Source organism: Sminthopsis crassicaudata, chromosome 3, assembly GCF_048593235.1.
Source record: "Sminthopsis crassicaudata isolate SCR6 chromosome 3, ASM4859323v1, whole genome shotgun sequence".
Classification (NCBI taxonomy): Eukaryota; Metazoa; Chordata; class Mammalia; order Dasyuromorphia; family Dasyuridae; genus Sminthopsis; species Sminthopsis crassicaudata.
In genome coordinates, this window is record NC_133619.1 from 50,084,121 (window position 1) to 50,102,870 (window position 18,750).

At 32.5% G+C, this 18,750-nt stretch overlaps 1 protein-coding gene across 4 annotated transcripts in view; it reads right to left on the bottom strand.

Moving 5' to 3' along the window:
- Positions 1-18,750, bottom strand: part of TRPC1 (transient receptor potential cation channel subfamily C member 1) — a 64,538-nt gene that overhangs the window by 29,246 nt on the left and 16,542 nt on the right. For 2 of the 4 annotated variants that reach the window (XM_074298428.1, XM_074298429.1), the window contains exons 3-6: positions 14,762-14,863; positions 11,303-11,505; positions 3,422-3,553; positions 2,342-2,537 (exon numbers count right to left, since the gene is read on the bottom strand). In XM_074298428.1, the coding sequence (XP_074154529.1) occupies positions 2,342-2,537; positions 3,422-3,553; positions 11,303-11,505; positions 14,762-14,863 (633 nt within the window). The remainder of the gene's footprint in view (positions 1-2,341; positions 2,538-3,421; positions 3,554-11,302; positions 11,506-14,761; positions 14,864-18,750) is intronic. The other 2 variants (XM_074298431.1, XM_074298430.1) reach the window with 1 other exon arrangement.

Below are 18,750 nucleotides of genomic sequence, written 5' to 3' on the forward strand. Positions count from 1 at the left end.
AAATTATGTATACCACCTTCCAACCTCTTCTTCTTTAAACAGCATTATTATTAGAGTCCAACTTTCAAACCTAGCTTTTCAATGAATCTTTGCATTTCACATACCCACCATGGGTTGTGGGATATGTGATCAAAGTTTGCAATGTAATACAAAGAGAATACAAGTGCTTACATTCTGAATTTCTGTCAATTTACCCCAATATTGTTTTTACTTATAAAACTACTCCTCAGTATTGCTTATTATACACTAAACACTGATAATGTAATTGCTCTTAACTAGTAATTCTGATCTTATTCACTTTTTTCACCACAAAAAACTTGGACTATCTGGACTTACTTTATTCTTTATTTTTAACTTGGAATTTCAGGTAATGACATTGATATCCATGTATGAAATGGCAAAAAACACAAAACTTTTTACAATTTAACTTTCATTACTATTAATATTTTGCCTTCATCCAACACCTAGAGGATATCTTCTACCAAACGACATAAACTGGACCTAAGAATAAATAATATTCTCACTAAAAATGAAATTGAATTTAAGTGAAGAAGAATTTATAGTGACATAATTGATAACTGTAAAAAAATAAGATCTCATTTTATTCACTAAACCAATTGGAACACATTTTTTAAACTCAGAAGAAAAAACAGTAGACTTTAAGCCTTTTTACAAACAAGATATCTCCCAAACTTATACCAAAATCATAAAAGACTCTTTGACAGATGATTTGAAAGATAATATGAGATATCAAGGGTGATATTAGAGAAATATCTTTTCACCAAAGATGTCAGCCAAGGTCCCAAGTGATGTTTTGCATGAAGTCTTAAGAAAATAAAATTTCTTACAAATAATACAGTGTTGAATCTACTTCTACATTCAACTATAAAACTAACTAAATCAAGTCTTGGTAAACTACTAAACTCCCTTGGTAAAAGCATGGTAATCTGAAAGAAGCTGGTCTAACCATTGGAAAAATCGAGTGAATGAGAAACATATTTTCTAAGAACTAAACTGTCTAAGAACCTGGACAATGAGCCAAAGTTAGCAGATTAGTGTGTGTAAATAAGCGGCCACACATTATCAATGAATATTTGCATGAAAAGTGGCATAAAAGACATTATTGAGGACATGCATATCTAAAAACAAGGTGCCCTGGTCAAATAGAGGGAAAAATTGGTAAACCTGAATGGCACATTGTTACTCCCCTAGATGCTTAAAGAACAAGAGGAAGACCTCTGGAGAGTATTCCACTGATGAAACTAGGGATCCCTCAATGTACAGCAGAAGGTACATAGGGCCTACAAGCATACTTTAATGGCTTTCTAAAAATCCTCCAATATCACAGACAATTCTCTAGTTATGAAAAACAGAGCATATCTCAGGATAAAATGCACTTTTGCCCCTTCTTAAAAAGTTATAATTACAAAAAATAGTAAAACAGCTTTTTAACAAAGATCAGGAAAAGGCAAGTTCTTAAGAGGCCCAGATAAGAAAGAAACTATTATTTAAAAAAACAAACAAACATATTTTTAATGTTACAAACATCACCTTGAAAAAACATCAAATACAGTATTTCCATTTCTGGAGGATTCTTCTATGGAGGCATTTAAGACTCTGATATATTATAGAATAATTTCCATAGTTATAGCATAATTGTAGGACAAAGAAATAATTTTATTTATAAGCATCCAGTTCTTATAACTTTTCTTTATCATTTGTAAATGACCAACCAACACACTAGTATGTCCATGTTAAATCCTATTACAAATTCCAATCATTTTCATTTCAATACAGGTCTGTATTATTGAGTAAAAGGCTAGAAATGACATTTCTAATTTGTGAGGAATTAAGACAAAGTAGAATTGATATGCTATTTATCTGAATTACAACAGCTTTAAAAGTATTTTGGTCATAGGAAAAAAAGGGAGAGCCAAACCTACTCTTGGATTTTGCACAAACATGAATGATTTAGAACTGTTGGTGAATTTTTTTGCCTAATTTGATTAGATTATATAAAAAGTGGGTGTTGAAAAGAATTTCAAGAGGATTTACTGTTATACAACTAAGAATCTACACAAAGTTAGATTCAACATGCTTATCCTCAAATAGTAAATAAAATTTATTTTTAAAAGATGATACTTTTTTCTTTTTTAAATGAAATATTTCAATAAATAAGGCATAATATTATCAGATCAAGACTGTATTATTATAGTTTAAAGTTTAAATGTTAACTTAATATATAGTTTAAATACATAGATTTTTTTCGATATGACATTATAGGACCTATTAAGTCAGTAAGAGATAAATCCAGTGCGGATCCAGTATGAATGTCACATACCTCTTTTTGGTTATATTTGATAGCAAGTTTTAAACGACTTAAATTCATTCTTTCTTCTAAAAGTCCCCGTTTATCCAAAGGCTCATCACTAGATGTATGATTTAGGATGACTTCTAGCTCCCGTGAATTTCGTGCCTGGGCAAGCAAATCTTTGGCAAACATTTTGCATTGCTGAGCTAGTTCTTCATAATCATTCCTACAAGATACATTAGTATATAATAACTGCTTTTAAAATGATTACATTAACTTCAAATATACTTCAAAAATTAAAACAGAAACTTGGTACTCATTAATCTCTAAGTTAAATATGCTACATTATTCTGAGCTAAAAATATTATGAAATACCTTCAACATATTATCATAATAACATATTATTATATTATGTTATGTTATATTATAATTCTGAATTTCTCCACAGCAATTTTGGCTGGGATAGCCAAACAATCATACTAGAGTGCTGTTTTTTATGAAGCATTGGAAAAATCAATTTTCACATTTTTTTCACATCTTTGTTATACACTGATTTTCTTCTTTTGCTTTCTTAATTCAAGTGCCACAGAATTTATTCTAACAACAGTCCTCATGCTCTCTGATGCAGTAGACAGTACTGTGACTCCAGAGTCATAAGATTGGACTCAAATCCTCCTTCTAATGCTTATTATATCCGTAACTTAACTTAAGTTACCTTGTCTGGGGCTCATTCTCCTTACCTGTTAACTGAGACTGTTGGACTAGATGGCTTCTATAGTCTCTTTTACCTCTAAATCTATGATCCTATAATCTTAAATGTTTAACATCCTACTTAATTTTTAACTAGATACTTTCAGATAATGTGCTTTTATTTATGTTGTTTCTAATTTTTTGAATAGTATTTTAAGTGACCATTTGGAAGGGAAACCACCCAACAATGTCTAATAAATATCTCTCCTCAGATTCCCATTATTTCAGTCTTGGGAATGATCTACACAAAAGTTATAGAACAGGTTTACTGAATGGTCAAAAATTAGCTATGAAAAATGTGTAATTCTAGTAAATGCACTGTAAAAATCTTTAATTTGGTTCAATTTATATTTATGTTACCTGAATTCCACCTCCACAAGACTTAGCTCTTTTAAGTCTGCACTCAGTTCAAATGCTCTTAGAATTGGATCTTCTTCTGTTAACATGATTAGGGCTGGACTAGCTAAACAACGATAGATATCAAGTCGAAACCTGTGATAAAAAAATTTTTGAAATTGGCCATTGTTATTATAAATATATTTTACCTGATTAGTAATTTTAATATATTTTTTCCTAAAATTGCAGTTAAGGATAATAAAGCATTTACTTTTTTTAAGGCATGTGGAAAGTTTGACCAGCCATCATAATAAATTTATTATTAAGAGTTTAATATACTTGAATCTGTCCCAAAAAACAAAAGAACAAAAAAAAGATGTGTCTAATATCTAAGCCTTAGTTTTCTCTCTAAATTCAGAACCCTGTTTTATGAAATCAGATTTGATCCCAAGGATGTTTATATCCTTTTCTTAAATAAAAAATGAATTATGTCATCTAATTGAAAGTTCAAGTTGGAAAGTTCAATAGGATTGTTGTATCCAGTTACTTCTTCTTAAAAAGACTAAATATGATAATTTATTTACTATACTTATAGTGACACAGCTATGACATAACTAGAGAGTGGGCCTTGGAGTCAGAAAGACCTACTTTTGAGACATGTGCATCTCTGGGAAAGTCTGTTAAGTCTCAGTGTTCTAGGTGGCACTGTATGTCCTAGAAAACTTGCTAGTCTGCAATGGTAAAGGAAGTTTCATCATCCAGAATTTGTGTTATAAAAGCATCAGTCCAGTTTCTATCCTTTATCCTTAAGCTTTATTTAGAGGTAAGAAAAAATGTTCCAATTTTGAAAAGTGGAAAAAGTAATGTATAGAATATTGACAGAGAAAAAAATCATCTATAGATCAAATAAAGCTGCTTATATAACTTTCTACCTGTAGATTTCATAAAAAATGATCCAAGTTGCCAATTTTTAAAAATATGGAATAGAAAATAAAACATCACAAAAGCCAATTATGATGAAGTCAGCTTGAATGATAGCCCAATCAACAATGTCTTAAATTGGAATAAGTATTAAATCCTTTCCAACTTCAAATCTGATGAGCTTTTAAGCTTCTCCACCAAGTGATTGTTTTTTTAAAAATCTCTAAAACATATATAAGACATAAATTCTCTTATGTGTGTATAAAATGTGAAGCATTAAACACCAACTTAGTTTATCAGCTATTTATATAAACAATAACAAGAACTAAAAATACAAGATACAGTGACAATACACATGAGAAAAAAACCCCACAAAATATTCATAAGACAGTATAAGTTGTTCTTTTTGTTCTGGAAAATTAACAGAAAAAAAATCAAACTGTCTGAATAGAAGGGTGTAGTACTCCAAATTGTTAATTGCTAACTGTTAATCATCTTCACACCATAGCAGACCATGTTGGTCTCCACAGACACATGAAGCAGTAGCAGGTTTCCTCCCCAAATACTTTACATCAAAATATCTTAAGTCCTATGGCTCTGCTGTCCCGAAAGGTAAGGTAGGCAGAACTTTCCTGTTCTAATGCCTATATCCTGGAATTGTATCTTTAGGGGATCTCATTACAAAGTTCATCAACCTTCCTTTTCTCATATCATCAAACGTAGAGATAACTTTGAGAAACCTCAGAATCCCTCTCCCCACAGAGGTTGCACTTTGTTCAATTAACATTTACTATTCAATCCAAAAGCCTACACTGTGCTAGATGTTGGAGACAAAAATCAAATAATTCCTGCTGTAAAGCTCCCCCTTTTGGAGGAGACAAGACAACATGAACACATGTCAGAATATAGTAACAAGGACATACAAGCCGTATATGAAGGAAATTAAAAGCCATCTGTAGAGAGGAGGTACTGACAACGAGGGCTCAGAGAAGGCTTTCTGCCCAAAGTATAGTCTGAGCTGGGTTCTGGAGACCAAGTGTCTGCCACGGGTCAAGGACAGCTTGCATAGAAACTGCTGTTGATAGAAGGGGAATGGCTTCAAGAGCAGTGTGGCTGAACTGAATGTGAAGGGGAATATGTCCTGTCCTACTCACTTCTGTTTTACAAATGATCTTGTTTGCCAAACTCATGCTACCCTTTGGCAAGGAAATCAAGTATTTTTGGCTGTGGCGCTTCCTCAGCTCTTTCAATCTTCTCACTATGGCAACTCTTTTACATTAAATTTCTCCAAGTTTTAATCATAGTTAACAGTTTTATTTTTTTTTTTCTATTTGCCAGTTTTGTCCAAGTAGACTTGGAGTGGAGCTGATGTAATTGTTCATACTGCAGTGGTTGTACTTTTATTCACATCTCCTGACACATTCCTAGTGGACAGTCAGAATACTCCTAGCTCTCTATTGCCATTTCCAGAATCTCCCTATTCCACCATCAGTCAGTAACCTCTCCTCCTTTGAAATTTACCCAATCAAGATTTTAGTAGCTTTTTCTATTGACCTTTAGAACAACATCCTCCCTTCTTTAATGAGTTCAGGCTCTGGCTTATTGCCTTTCTTCCAAAACTTATGCCTTCATACTAAGGGACTCCAACATACCTGCTAATGTGCTTTCACAAACCTTAACTTCCCAATTCCTTAATTTACTCATTGACTATGACCTACTTCATTCTACCTCAGTTGCTGATGTTCTGTTGTGTCTAACTCTGTGTGACCCCATGACCATAGCACACCAGACTCTTTATTCTCTACTATCTCCCAAAGTCTGTCCAAGTCCGTTAACAACATGTACTTATCTCACCTCTGTCGTCTCATTTTCTTTTTGCCTTCAACCTTTCCTAGTATCAGGCTCTTTCTCAATGACTTATCTTCTCTTTATGTGCCCAAAATATTTCAGTTTCAGCCTCAGTATTTGAGCTTCCAGTGAATAGCCTGAATTAATTTCTTTAAGTATTAATTTGATCTTGTTGTCCAAGGGACTGGACTGTCAAAAGTCTTCTCCAGCACCACAATTTGAAAGCATTAATTCTACAGCATTCAACTTTCCTTATAGTCCATTTGCACAGCAATACCTTGCTACTGGAAAAGCCGTAACTTTGATTAAACCTTTGTAGACAAGGTATGATATCTCTGCTTTTAAGTATACAGTCCAGATTCACCATAGTTTTCTTTCCAGGGAGCAAATGTCTTAATTTCATGATTGCAGTGCCATCTGCAGTGATCTTTGAGCCCAGAAATATAAAATCTAATGTTGTTTCCATTTCTTCTCCCTCTATTTTCCAGGAAGTGATGGGACAAGTTGCCAAGATCTTAAGAATTTTTTTGTTTGTTTTTTATTTTTGTTGTTAAGCTTCAAGCCAACTTTTACACTCTCTCCTTTCATCCTTATCCTCTTAATTCTTCTTTCCTTTCTGCCATCAAGAGTGGTATTATCTGCATATCTAAGATTGTTTATATTTCTTCTGGCAACTTAATTTCAGCTTTTGGCTCATCTACACTAGCATTTCTCATGATATGCTCTACATATAAATTAAATAAAGTGAAAGTCTTGTCACATTCTTGTTCCAGTCTTGAACCAATCAGTTATTTCCTTTTCAGTTCTATCTGTTACTACTTGACCCACATACAGGTTCCTCAGAAGAGAGAATTTTGTTTTTCCATCTCTTGTACAGACTTGCTACATTTTGTTGCATTTGGTATAGTCAATTAAGCAAGAGTAGATGTTTTTCTTAAAGTCCCTTGCTTTCTCCATAACCCAAAAAATCCAGCAATTTGATCTCTAGTGCCTCTGCCTCTTTGAAAACCAGCTTGCTTGTCTAGTACTTTTTAGTTCCCATTTTGCTGAAGCCTTGCTGGCAGAATCTTAAGTATAACCTTGCTGACATGTGAAATGAGAGCAGTTATTCAGTAATCTGAACATTCTTTGACATTGCTCTTCTTTAAGGTTGGAATGTAAACTGATCTTTTCCAATCCAGTGGTCACTGTTGTGTTTTCGAAATTTGCTAGCATATTAAGTGCAGAACTTTAACATTATCATCTTTTAGGGTTTCAAATAATTCAGCTAGAATTCCATCACTTTCACTATCTTTATTATTAGCAATGCTTCCCAAGGCTATTTGATTTCCTTTCTATGATGTCTGGCTCTATGTCAATAATTCCACTATTATCATTATTTGCAATGTTAAAATCTGTCTTAGTTCATTTGTGTATTCTTGCCAGCTCTTCTTAATTTCTTCTGCTTCTGACAAATTTCTATCATTTTGATAATTTATTATGCCTATTTTTACATATGAAACTTTTCCTTGTTATCTCTCATTTTTCTTGAAGAGATCTTTCATTGTAGTGTTTTCTATTTCTTTGCATTGCTCATTTAGAAAACTTTCTTATCTTTTCTTGCTATTCTCTCGAACTCTGCATTTAGCTGGGGCATATATTTTTTTTTACCTTTCATTTTCCTTCTTTTCTCAGCTAAAGCCTCCTCGGACAGCCACTTTTTTACTCTTCTTTTTCTTTGGAATTTTCTTTTGATACTTCCTATATGATATTGTGAACCTCTATCCATAGTTCTTCAAGCACTCTATCTACCAGACTTAACCTTTTAGATCTATTCATCACTTTTACTTCATATTCAGCTACCTTAGCTACACACAGAGATGAATATACTCTTGATCCTAGTATGATCCATAACTGTTTCACTTCCATCTTCATGAAAATATCTTGCTTAATAATCATCTTTTATCATTCCAATTTTTTCCCTTTCATGAATCCCCTCAACCCCATTCTTCATATTTACTAGGATCTCCAAATCCTGGATAGAGGGATACCTCAATTCTTTCCCAGGCAATGGTCCCTTTTCTGGCTTTACACTCATTTCCCCATTCTAACCTCTTGGAGAATCAGTTCAACTCCAAACTATATTCTACTAAACTGTCCTTGAACCTTTTGCTCTTTATTCTATCACCAATATTGCCCTGCCAAGCCTCAATCTTGGAGGACTCCAATTACATCACTTTGCTCCAGTTCACAAGCTGCTAAACAAAGATAGAGAAAATTGTTAAGCTATGACAACTAAGTGTATACAGTGGACTAGTACATAGTATATACATTTGAAAACGTTTACTGATTGGTTGGCTGATGCTACACAATTTCAACTGAACCCTGACAGGAGCAAGGCAATTCCTTAATATATTCCTAATAATTCACTACCACATTCACCATAGCAACTTTTTCAAAACTTTTTGGCATTTTTCAAACTTTTCATGTCTCTCCCTTGCTCTATTCTCTGAGCTGAGAATCTTGCCTCATATTTCAATGAAACATCTGGAATTTCAATCCAAGAGCTTCCTTTTCTCCCTCCACCTCACATGCAACATTCAGCTGTCTTCCCATACTATCTCCTCCTTCATCTTTGCCTCACATGAAAATGTGGCCCTTCTCCTTGCCAAGGATAATTCTTCTCCATACACAAGTGATTCCCATTTGATCCTATCTTCTGCAGTTGACTATCTCTCTCTGCCATCCCTTGTCTCTCACTAATCTTTTACTCCCTGTCTATGGATTTTTTCCTTGTTACCTATTAATATGTCCATATTTCTCCCATCTTTAAAAAAAACTCCTTTGATCTAGCCATCATTACTAATTATTCCCACATACTTCTACCCTTTTGTGACTAAACTCCTTGAGAAAAGTATCTTGCCTTGAAAGTCTCTACTTTCTTTCTTCTCATTCTCTTCTTCTTAACTCTGAAATCTGGCTACCAACCTCATCTCTCAACTGAATCTATTTTCTCCAAAGGTAACAGTGATCTTCTAAGAATCCAATGACCTTTTTCTCAATTCTCATCCTTCTTAATCTAAAAAAATTAGATTTTAATGTTACTGTTTGACACTGTTAGGACAGTTAACTGATACATAGTATACTCTCTTTATTATCTCCTCTGGTTTGGTATTTACCTTGTCCTTTGTTCTGACTACACAAACTGATTCCAAAATGATTATATCTGGAACTAGTAATGTTCTGTTTATTAAAAATAAAATTTCATTTTTAATATTGTTGTTAGGTGCTCATCTTATTGAAAGCCATATAATTCTTTTCTTAAAGTGTTCATGATGTAAAAGTATGGTGTTTATGAGTAGTCTGTAAGCATTAGCCATTATCATATCTTGATTTCAATTGAACCCTATTTTCCAATTTAGCTTTTGCTATTCTTCCTGTACCTACTTTTGCACTCAAGTCATTGAATATCAAAATAAAAGCTTTAGTAAAACATTTGGAAAATCTTGTCAAATCCTCTCTATTTCTTCATCCAAAGATCTTTTAATTGCCAAATCTGCTGCAATTTTTCTCCATCTTCATTCTTCTCAGCTTCTCTGCAGCAAATGACAATAATAATTGTATTTGATTCAGAGATACTCTTTTTTTCTCTAGATTTTTATTACAATGCCTTCTCTTGGTTCTCTTTATGCCTCAATGACCATTCTTTCTTTTAATCATTCATATCAAACTTTAACTGTAGGTATTCCCCAAGAGTCTGTTCTAAGCCCTTTTCTATTTTCTCTCTATATTTTATCACACAGTTCCCATGAGTTTATCATCTCTATGACAATGACTCCCTAATTCAAATATGTAGCACTAGTCTCTCTCCTAAGCTCCAGTTAAGTTTCTCCAAAAGCTTATTGGGTATTTCAAACTGAATGTCCCATAAATATTTCGAACTTAACATATCCTAAACTGAACTCATCTTTTCCTCCAAACCTTTCCTCTTCTGACTTCTCTATTTCTATCTAGGGCATCATCATCCTTTTCATTACCAAAGTCTTCAATTTTAGCCTTATTTTGACTCTTCACTTTCCCATAAGCCATCCCCTGACATATCCAATCATTGTCAAATCTTGCATTTTCTGCCTCTACAAATCTCATATAAATATCACCTTCTCCTTACTGATGTGGTCATTATATTAATTCAGGCCCTCATCATCCCTTTCCTGGGTTATTGAAATACTTTTTTAAACTGGTCTCCCTCTATCAAGTCTCTCCTCTCTAATTCATTCTACACACAGCTGTCAGAGCAATTTTTCTAAAGTATGGATGTGACCATGTCACTTCCCTGCTCAATCAATTCCAGTTAACTTCAATGACTTCATATTGCCTTAAGGATCAAACATAAATTTCTCCGTTTGACTTTTAAAACCTCCTCAGCCTGACTGACCCCATTATTATAAATTATTATTATATTATTATAAAATGGATGCCCTTATCATACTGCATAGTCCAGCCAAACTGGTCTTCTTGCTTTATTTCACACATGGTATTCCATCTCGCATTGCTACTTCTTTGTACCATGTGCTCCAGCCCTGGATAACACTCCATTTTCGCCTTTACATCCTCACATACTTGATTTCCTTCAAAACTTTTCTCAAGCACCACTTTTTCCTTGAAGACGTTCCTGGCCTCTAAATTGTTAGTGCCTCAGCCCACCAAAAACATTTACCCTGCATTTGTTCTGCACACACTGTGCATATACTTATCAATATATGTTATCTCTCCAGATAGAACATATGTTCCTTGCGAGCAAGGATTATTTCATTTTTGTCTTTGTATGCTCAGTATCTAGTAGTACCTGACATGTGGTAAGAACTTTATGAATGCTTACTGACTTATTCATTCATGTAATATGACCCTATCATCATGGAGATATGGCACATTAAGAATACCAACAACTAAAATCACAATCAATGATAGAAGAACTGTGACATTGTTAACACTCCCTGACCCTTTTCTGCCACTAGTTCCCTGTGGAAGTAAAAATAGTTTTTCCAATAAAATATGAAGAACCACAAAAAAGAAACAATCAAGGAACTGATTTACTGATACATAATACTGTATTACAGCTATCAAGTACCTCATAAATTAGCACCTTAGTTTTCTGACCTGGAATGCCTTAGACTGTCCTTCTTGTTTTTTGCAGAGCATAGTGTACATTCACAACCCACTGCATGAGGTTTGGGCAGAGATACATCCTGTTTTAAAAGCATTGTAAGAATTTCATAGTTGTTACGATGAGCAGCTAAAATGACTGGAGCAACATCCATAGTTGTTGAATACTCAGGGTTCTGAATTCGCTCCATTAGTTTCTGAAAGATAATTATATCAATGTTTAGAGGTTATAACTTGCAGCTGATAGAATAAGTTTTTCCAAGAGATTCAAGTGAGAAAGATCTAGAGAAGAAAAACATCTAGAAACCTAAAGAATATAATAAAGATAGTGAAAATTATTATCAACATCTCTTGGAACTATTTGTTTTTTCATATAACTGAAGCCAAAAACTTAACTTTAATCTAAATGAAATATAATCATACCAACAAGAAAATTACAAAAAAAGCAATTAGGTTTTTAAGGCAAAAAAGGAAAATTTCTCAAAAAGTAATATAAACCATGATTTTTAGTACTTTCTATGATTTCATGTGAAAATACACTGCAGTACAGATATCCTAATATAATAAAGTATATACCCAAAATTATATAAGAACTTGAAATCAATCATTTAGGACTCAATTTCTTCCTTTGTAAAATGAAGGGATTATATACTGGATGACCTTTAATGTAATATTAGGCTCTTTAACATTAAGATTTTTAGTTGTAAAACATGCTTGTTAGCATCTACCCAGCATTATATTTCCATGTATAAACACATATGTTTAAATTGTATAATATATTAGCATTAAGTATTAGTATTGTGCTAGTAATGATATACTAGTAGTATACTAGTAATATATGTGTGTATATATATATATATATCTATTAAATTTCTCATGAAATAATGTGAAGTACTTCTCATATAATACTGTCCTGATCAACATCATTTTTAATGACAATATTAATACATTATAATCAAACCCCACAATAATGTTACTCTATCACTCATTTACATGAACATTATCCTGAATGATCATCCTTAAAATCTTTTTTGCTTATTTTTTCTGGAATTTAATTTAATATTAATTTAATAGTAGGCAAGGTATACTCATATTAAAAATTCCATTTTCCAAATTCTTATTTCCTAGGAAAACACTCTTTACAATTTTAGTGATGTCAAAACAAACTTAGAAAAAAAAAAGAAATTACATGAATACATGAAATAACAAAACTATATAACATAAATGGTGGAAAAAATGAGCTCTTTCTCCAACTCTCTACTCCAATCCCAGATATGGTGATACCACAAAACCCAGATGGTGGGATGGAAGAGTGGGAGGATTAGCAACACTTTGCAATTCACAATTCTCTACATAAATGCTCTATAGTTATCATTTCACTGTCTTCCTGTCATGGTTACACAAAAGCATGAATGCTAATAGTAAAGAGGTGTCTGGTGATGGCAAGAGGAGGTAAAGATTAGCAGCCAATAGGAATGGAAGAGCTTAACAAAAAAATATACATTTCATGCAAGATACATTGTCACTGAGACAAAATCCCTGTAGGAACATTATGTTAAAGTAATTCAATTAGCTTCCATTATAAAATCCATAAGTTACATTACAGAAGGATACCTTTATTATATAGAGTACAGAGTTCCTACACTGGCTTGACTTTCATATCTTTACTGGTGACAACAGAGCAGCACCCTACCACATCACAATGAAAAAGTTCATATTTGGTTTTAGAAAATATGCTGTAAAATTCTCCTGAAGAATACTTTCACAAAAAATCCAAGTATCTTACTTCATGTTTTAAAATAAGAACTCTATATAAGCACAATATGTACTTGAAAGCCACTGCTCAAAAAAGACCAATTTCACTACAAGAATGGAAAATCAACAAATTTCACTGAACTTAAAAAAGGAAGCATGCAAAATAAGTCGCCATTTACTACCAAGGATAATGAGACTAGCAGATAAACAAACAAAAGGACAAAGTAACTTTATACTAATCCTTAATTTATTATACACAAACAGATTAAGGATTTGAACACAATTTGCTGAAACTGTAATATATCATTGGTATTTTTGCCTTTTACTAAACATTACCTATAACTCAAAAGTTGAAAAACAATTTTCAAATATAAGCTACATGAAAAGTTTTAATCATCAACTATAGAATTTTGTATCCATTGTCATTAAACATTTTAATATATTTGACATCATCTATAGATTTTTAAAATCCAAACTCTTCATAGAATATGCAGAACTTGAGTTAGGTTTTGAAAGATAATTTTTCCCCCCCTGAGGCTGGGGTTAAGTGACTTGCCCAGGGTCACACAACTAGAAAATGTTAAGTGTCTGAGACCAGATTTGAACTTGGATCCTCCTGAATTCAAGGCTAGTGCTCTATCCACTGCACCACCTAGCTGCCCCTTGAAAGATAAATTGTAATGAAAGCAGGGTAGGGAAGGCAGTTAAGAAGAAGTAGAATGGTGGACTTTGGACACCTGAAGAACTACTGTGTGAAAGAGAGAATAGTTTCCTTGGGACCCAAAAAAGAGAACCTGTATTTAGATAGAAGCACTCAGGAAGAAACAGTTCAATTCTCTACTTAAAAAATAATAGAATGGGGTGCCTTGAAAGTAATGAGCTTCTATTTTTGAAAAGAGATTGGATGACTATTCTTCACAAAGGTAAAAGGGATTCCTTCCAAATCTAAGATTCTATGATTCTGCTGGAAATAGTGGCAATATTAGAATAATATCTCTACTATTTTATAATCAATAAGTAAATCCTTGCAGGAAACAAGTTTGAAGCATAAGTTGTGGATAGAAGATTAAGGTCTAGAACTCAGGACTAAAGAATACAGAATAGCCTAGTATAGAGGATATAGGTATCATAAAAAGGAAAACAAATAGAAAGAAGTGGATATCATAGGTATTTCTGAGCCTATAGTAGGATCTATTTCACCTTTCTAACTCTATCACTTATATTGTCCATTTAAGCTAGAGATAGAACTATACCAAGGTTCATACTCACTATTTTTTTTTCAAACTATTCTAATTGTGACTAGATAGGTTTCAGTTACCAGGAGAAAAAAAATCAGAATTCTTAGATCATGTATGAAAAACAGTCTATAGATAAGCTACATGTGCAAGGTTTTTATTCACTGTAGATTGGTACCATGAAGCCAATAATTTTGGTACACATCTACAAAACTGAGGGCATCTCTCTCAGTCAAAAAGTCAGCTCAGTCACTAAAAGGCCTAACCCTAGATGCCTGAAAGCACTAAACTTACACTAAAAAGGAGTTAATTTGCACAGTAAAAGAATAGATTTGAATATGATTCTTCAAGTCAAAAAAGTTTTGAGGATGAATAAATAGGTGCACAAAGGCATGGGAGCTACTCTTCTGATTCAGTTCTGATTTTTAAAATCTAAATTAAAAAAATATTTAAGAGTACTAACTACTATACTTGGTCTTGATGATCGTTTTGGTCGATGATTAAGTAGGATATCAACAGCTCCCACTACTTCAGAGTCGATAGCCACCAAAAGTGCATCTGTGGACTTTAGAAAAAAAAAGAAGTTAAAATGAAATTAGAAAATATTAAAAGGTAAACTATTCCTTAGTAGTTTCAGAACTATAATTAGTTTAATTATACTAATTTTTAAAAACTGTATTATATACAGTAATAATGAAAATAAAAACTTTAAGATTTTATGAATTATATATTTCCTTGCCTTCACTTATTTCTATGAACCACATTATGTTACTTTTACCTCTGCTTCACTTCATGAGCTAATTAAGTAACTGATACTTGACTAGTGGGACTATTTGTTGTGAAAATATGCTGGCCCACAAAGTACAGAAAGTTGAAATTTGTTCAAGATTTTTACTTCTGAACTGGACCAAAAGAATCCAAATTTATCATGAGAAATTGCCAGAAACTATTACTGAATATAAACTACTCTCTATTTAGTTTAGAAAAAAATGATCATTGATACAGCCATGAGAACAGGAAAAAAATAGAAAATATCTAGGCAATAACTTTCTTTTATTATTGATAAAATACATATGCCTAATTTAAGTGCTATCAATCTAACAATACAAAGCAGAGATACAAAGATTAGGCTTCTGCTACCATTAAAGATGGAAAGAGAAAAAAGAGAACTTGAAAACTTCTATTTTCCAATTTACGCCCTAATATGATATTTAGTTTCCCCTAGAACAAAAAATAAGTAAGAAGCTAGTAAAGTCAGAAGCCTTCCAACCATCAGAGATAAATTAGGCTGTGCCAATACAATGTTAGATAAATGAAAAGAAGAGAAGTGATAGGTTCAGGAGGAAAAACTTAACCTAACAAAATGTCCCACTAATATATATTTTTACATTTCTTTTTAAAATGTAGGGTTTTTAAAGTTGTTCACTAGAATGGACCATTCAAAACCAATTATAATTATCTCTCTCAAGACTAAGAAAGGAATACATCTTTTATATACTTTATAATCACTCCATAGATTTAGAAAATAAATGCAGCTCTCCTCCATTACCTCAAAAGTAAGCCAACCTAATAGCTCATTTTATATTCTATAGAAAAAATCAGAGCTGATCCATAAAACAAAATGAGCTTGCTTAGAGCTTCCTACATCCTACAGATTATAAAAATCCCTGCTTGATACATCTGACCTACTATTGACAATTCTTACATTTCTCTCTCCCTTTCTTACTCCAATAATTAAAAAAAAAAAGACACAACCCAAAAACTTTATAAAGCAGAAATGTCATATTCAAAAAAGGGGTGGGAAAGCATTTTGTTGCTGTTATTTTAGTTGTAAGCCTATGTTATAAGAGTAAAAAACACTATTATTCCAGTGCTTCGCAAATACTGCTTCCTTTTTAACTTAAACAATTTTTGCTCTATCTACAAGTAACCAATGATCATTGATTCAAATACAAATAAGTAAAAGGAATAACTAAAATTCCATTCTACTTAACTGGCAATCATATAGTCATATATCTAGCAACCGTAACCATTTCAAAGAAAGCCACAAATAAGAGAAAAAAAGTAATCAAATTGTTGTTTCTTTAAACACAAAAGAAAATGTCTATCAAAATAAAACACATGCATTTTCTATCGCCAAAAATGTGGATTCAGATTCACAATTGATTGGAAATTATGCGAAAAATTAAATTCTAGTTAAAGTCAAGTCCTAACTGTTGCCTAAAGATGAACAATGCATAAACAAAGATGGGAAGGAAGGTTCCTAGATGTTGACATGCTGAGAAATGATAGTTACGAGTGAGAAAGGGCACATCTGAATGACAGCAGACTGGGGCCACTTAATGAATGGAGTAACAACTCCATAATCCCATTGTGTTAACTCATTTTGCTAAAATACAAGCGAATAGGCCACATAATAGAAATTACTGCACTAAATACAGCACAATAAATGATTATATTTCATAGTCCATAATTACAAACCTAATTCATCAAGCTTAAATTTATTTCAAACAAACACAAACCTAATCCAACAAGTATATAATATATTTTAGGAGAATTTCCTTAAGATGGTTAATTTCCTTAAGATATCTAAGGAAACAAGATTTATTTCTATAGAAATACACTAATATCAAATGTTAGATAAGTGAAACATTACTATAATAACCACTTTGTAATAAGAGATATCTTCTTTCATATAGTTTTATCCCAAAAAAAGCTATATAAGGAATTAAATACACAGACATACATTTTCCATTAACTTAGTCATCCACATTTCCCCACATAGCAGTCTTCTCATCTACTTTTATATGTACATTCTATTGAAATAACCAAGGTCATTCTCTGATTCAAACTATTCTCTATTCCTATTCTTGCATTCTTTCTCACAGAAACATTCTTATTTCAAAGTTCACCTCACTCTTCACCTCAGGTACTGATCCCATTTCTTTATTACTTCTCTCTTTGCTCACTTTTTTAGAATTTGTCTTTTTTCCTCAAATTTCTGTCTCTTCTTCATTGGTTTCTTTCTTTTACCTACTAATATGCCCAGATTTCTTCTATGTTGAAAAGACTTTTCTTAATCCCACTTTCTCTACCTACCATCTTAGCTATCTCTCTTTTATGTTGTCAGCTTCCTCAAAGATGATATCCCTTTTTCTTCCCTATTCATACATTCCTTAATAAAAATAATCTATAGTATTTTAAGGATTACAAAGTACTTTATATACTCCTTAATATAATATTGATTACTCTTTTTATGCCTCAACTATGCTCTTGAAGATAACCAATGATCTTACTACTAAATCCAGTGGACCTTTCTTAGTTCTTATTTTGCTTGTCCTCTCTATACTTGAGAGTGTGAACCACTTTTTATTTCATGAAATTCTCTGCTTGGCACAGATGCTTGATTTTCTCCCAACCTCTTAATAACTTCTTTTCTGTACTTTCTGCTATTTTGTCTTCCTTATTTGACCTCCCAAACATAGATGTTCTTCCCTAAATGGAGTCCTTGGCCTTTAGCTCTCTATAACTCTCCAATGAAGATCTCATTCACTTATTAAAGTTCCAAACATCATTTCTAGCTATATGACTCCCCACATTTTCTTATCTCTATCTCTGACCTTTTCTCCAGATCTAATTCTGCGATCTCTGAATACCTTGGATATCTCTTAGATTTCCTTCATTGTCTGAAATTCAAAATACTTAAAACCAAAGTAACATATTTAAAATTGCCTTCCTATTCCTGACTTTTTATTTTTATTAACAGTCCATCATAATCAGTCATCCAAGTTCAAAGACTTCAAGACATCTTTGACTTCTCTCTGTTCTTTAAATCTTTTCCCTTCTTCACCTGCCCCATAGATTCGTGATTCTTGCCTCAGAAAATCTATCATCATAGCCTTCATTTAAATTCATAATGCCAACATTACATTCATACTTTGATTACTAATCTATTCTACACAAATCCATCAGATTAACCTTCCTATTATTTATAACATTCTCCTGTTCATAAAGCATCAATAGCTCCCAGTGACTGAAGAATAAAATTTCAAACTCCTTGGATTGCCATTTTAAATTTTCTAGAATTTGGCCTCAAATCATCTTTAAAATATTTCCCACAACTCTCTAGTTCTAAACAGGTGATTCTATACACTGCATTAGAAGCAAAATTTGTCATTCTTCTCTCCACACATTTGTTCACCTCACTCCTCTCAATTTATCTTCAAAGTGAAATTTGATTTCCATCAAATCCCTTCTTAACTATTCCATAATAATTTCTCCATCATTTAAATTCCTATTCATTTAATATTCATCAAATGTGCCCATATCTATATGTCTTATGTCACAAATCATGTCCCTTTAAGGTAGGAACTGTCTTCTATTTCTTTTTAACATCCACTTACAATAATGCCTTGCATATTTGTCAACCGATTAGATGATTATGTGAATGAG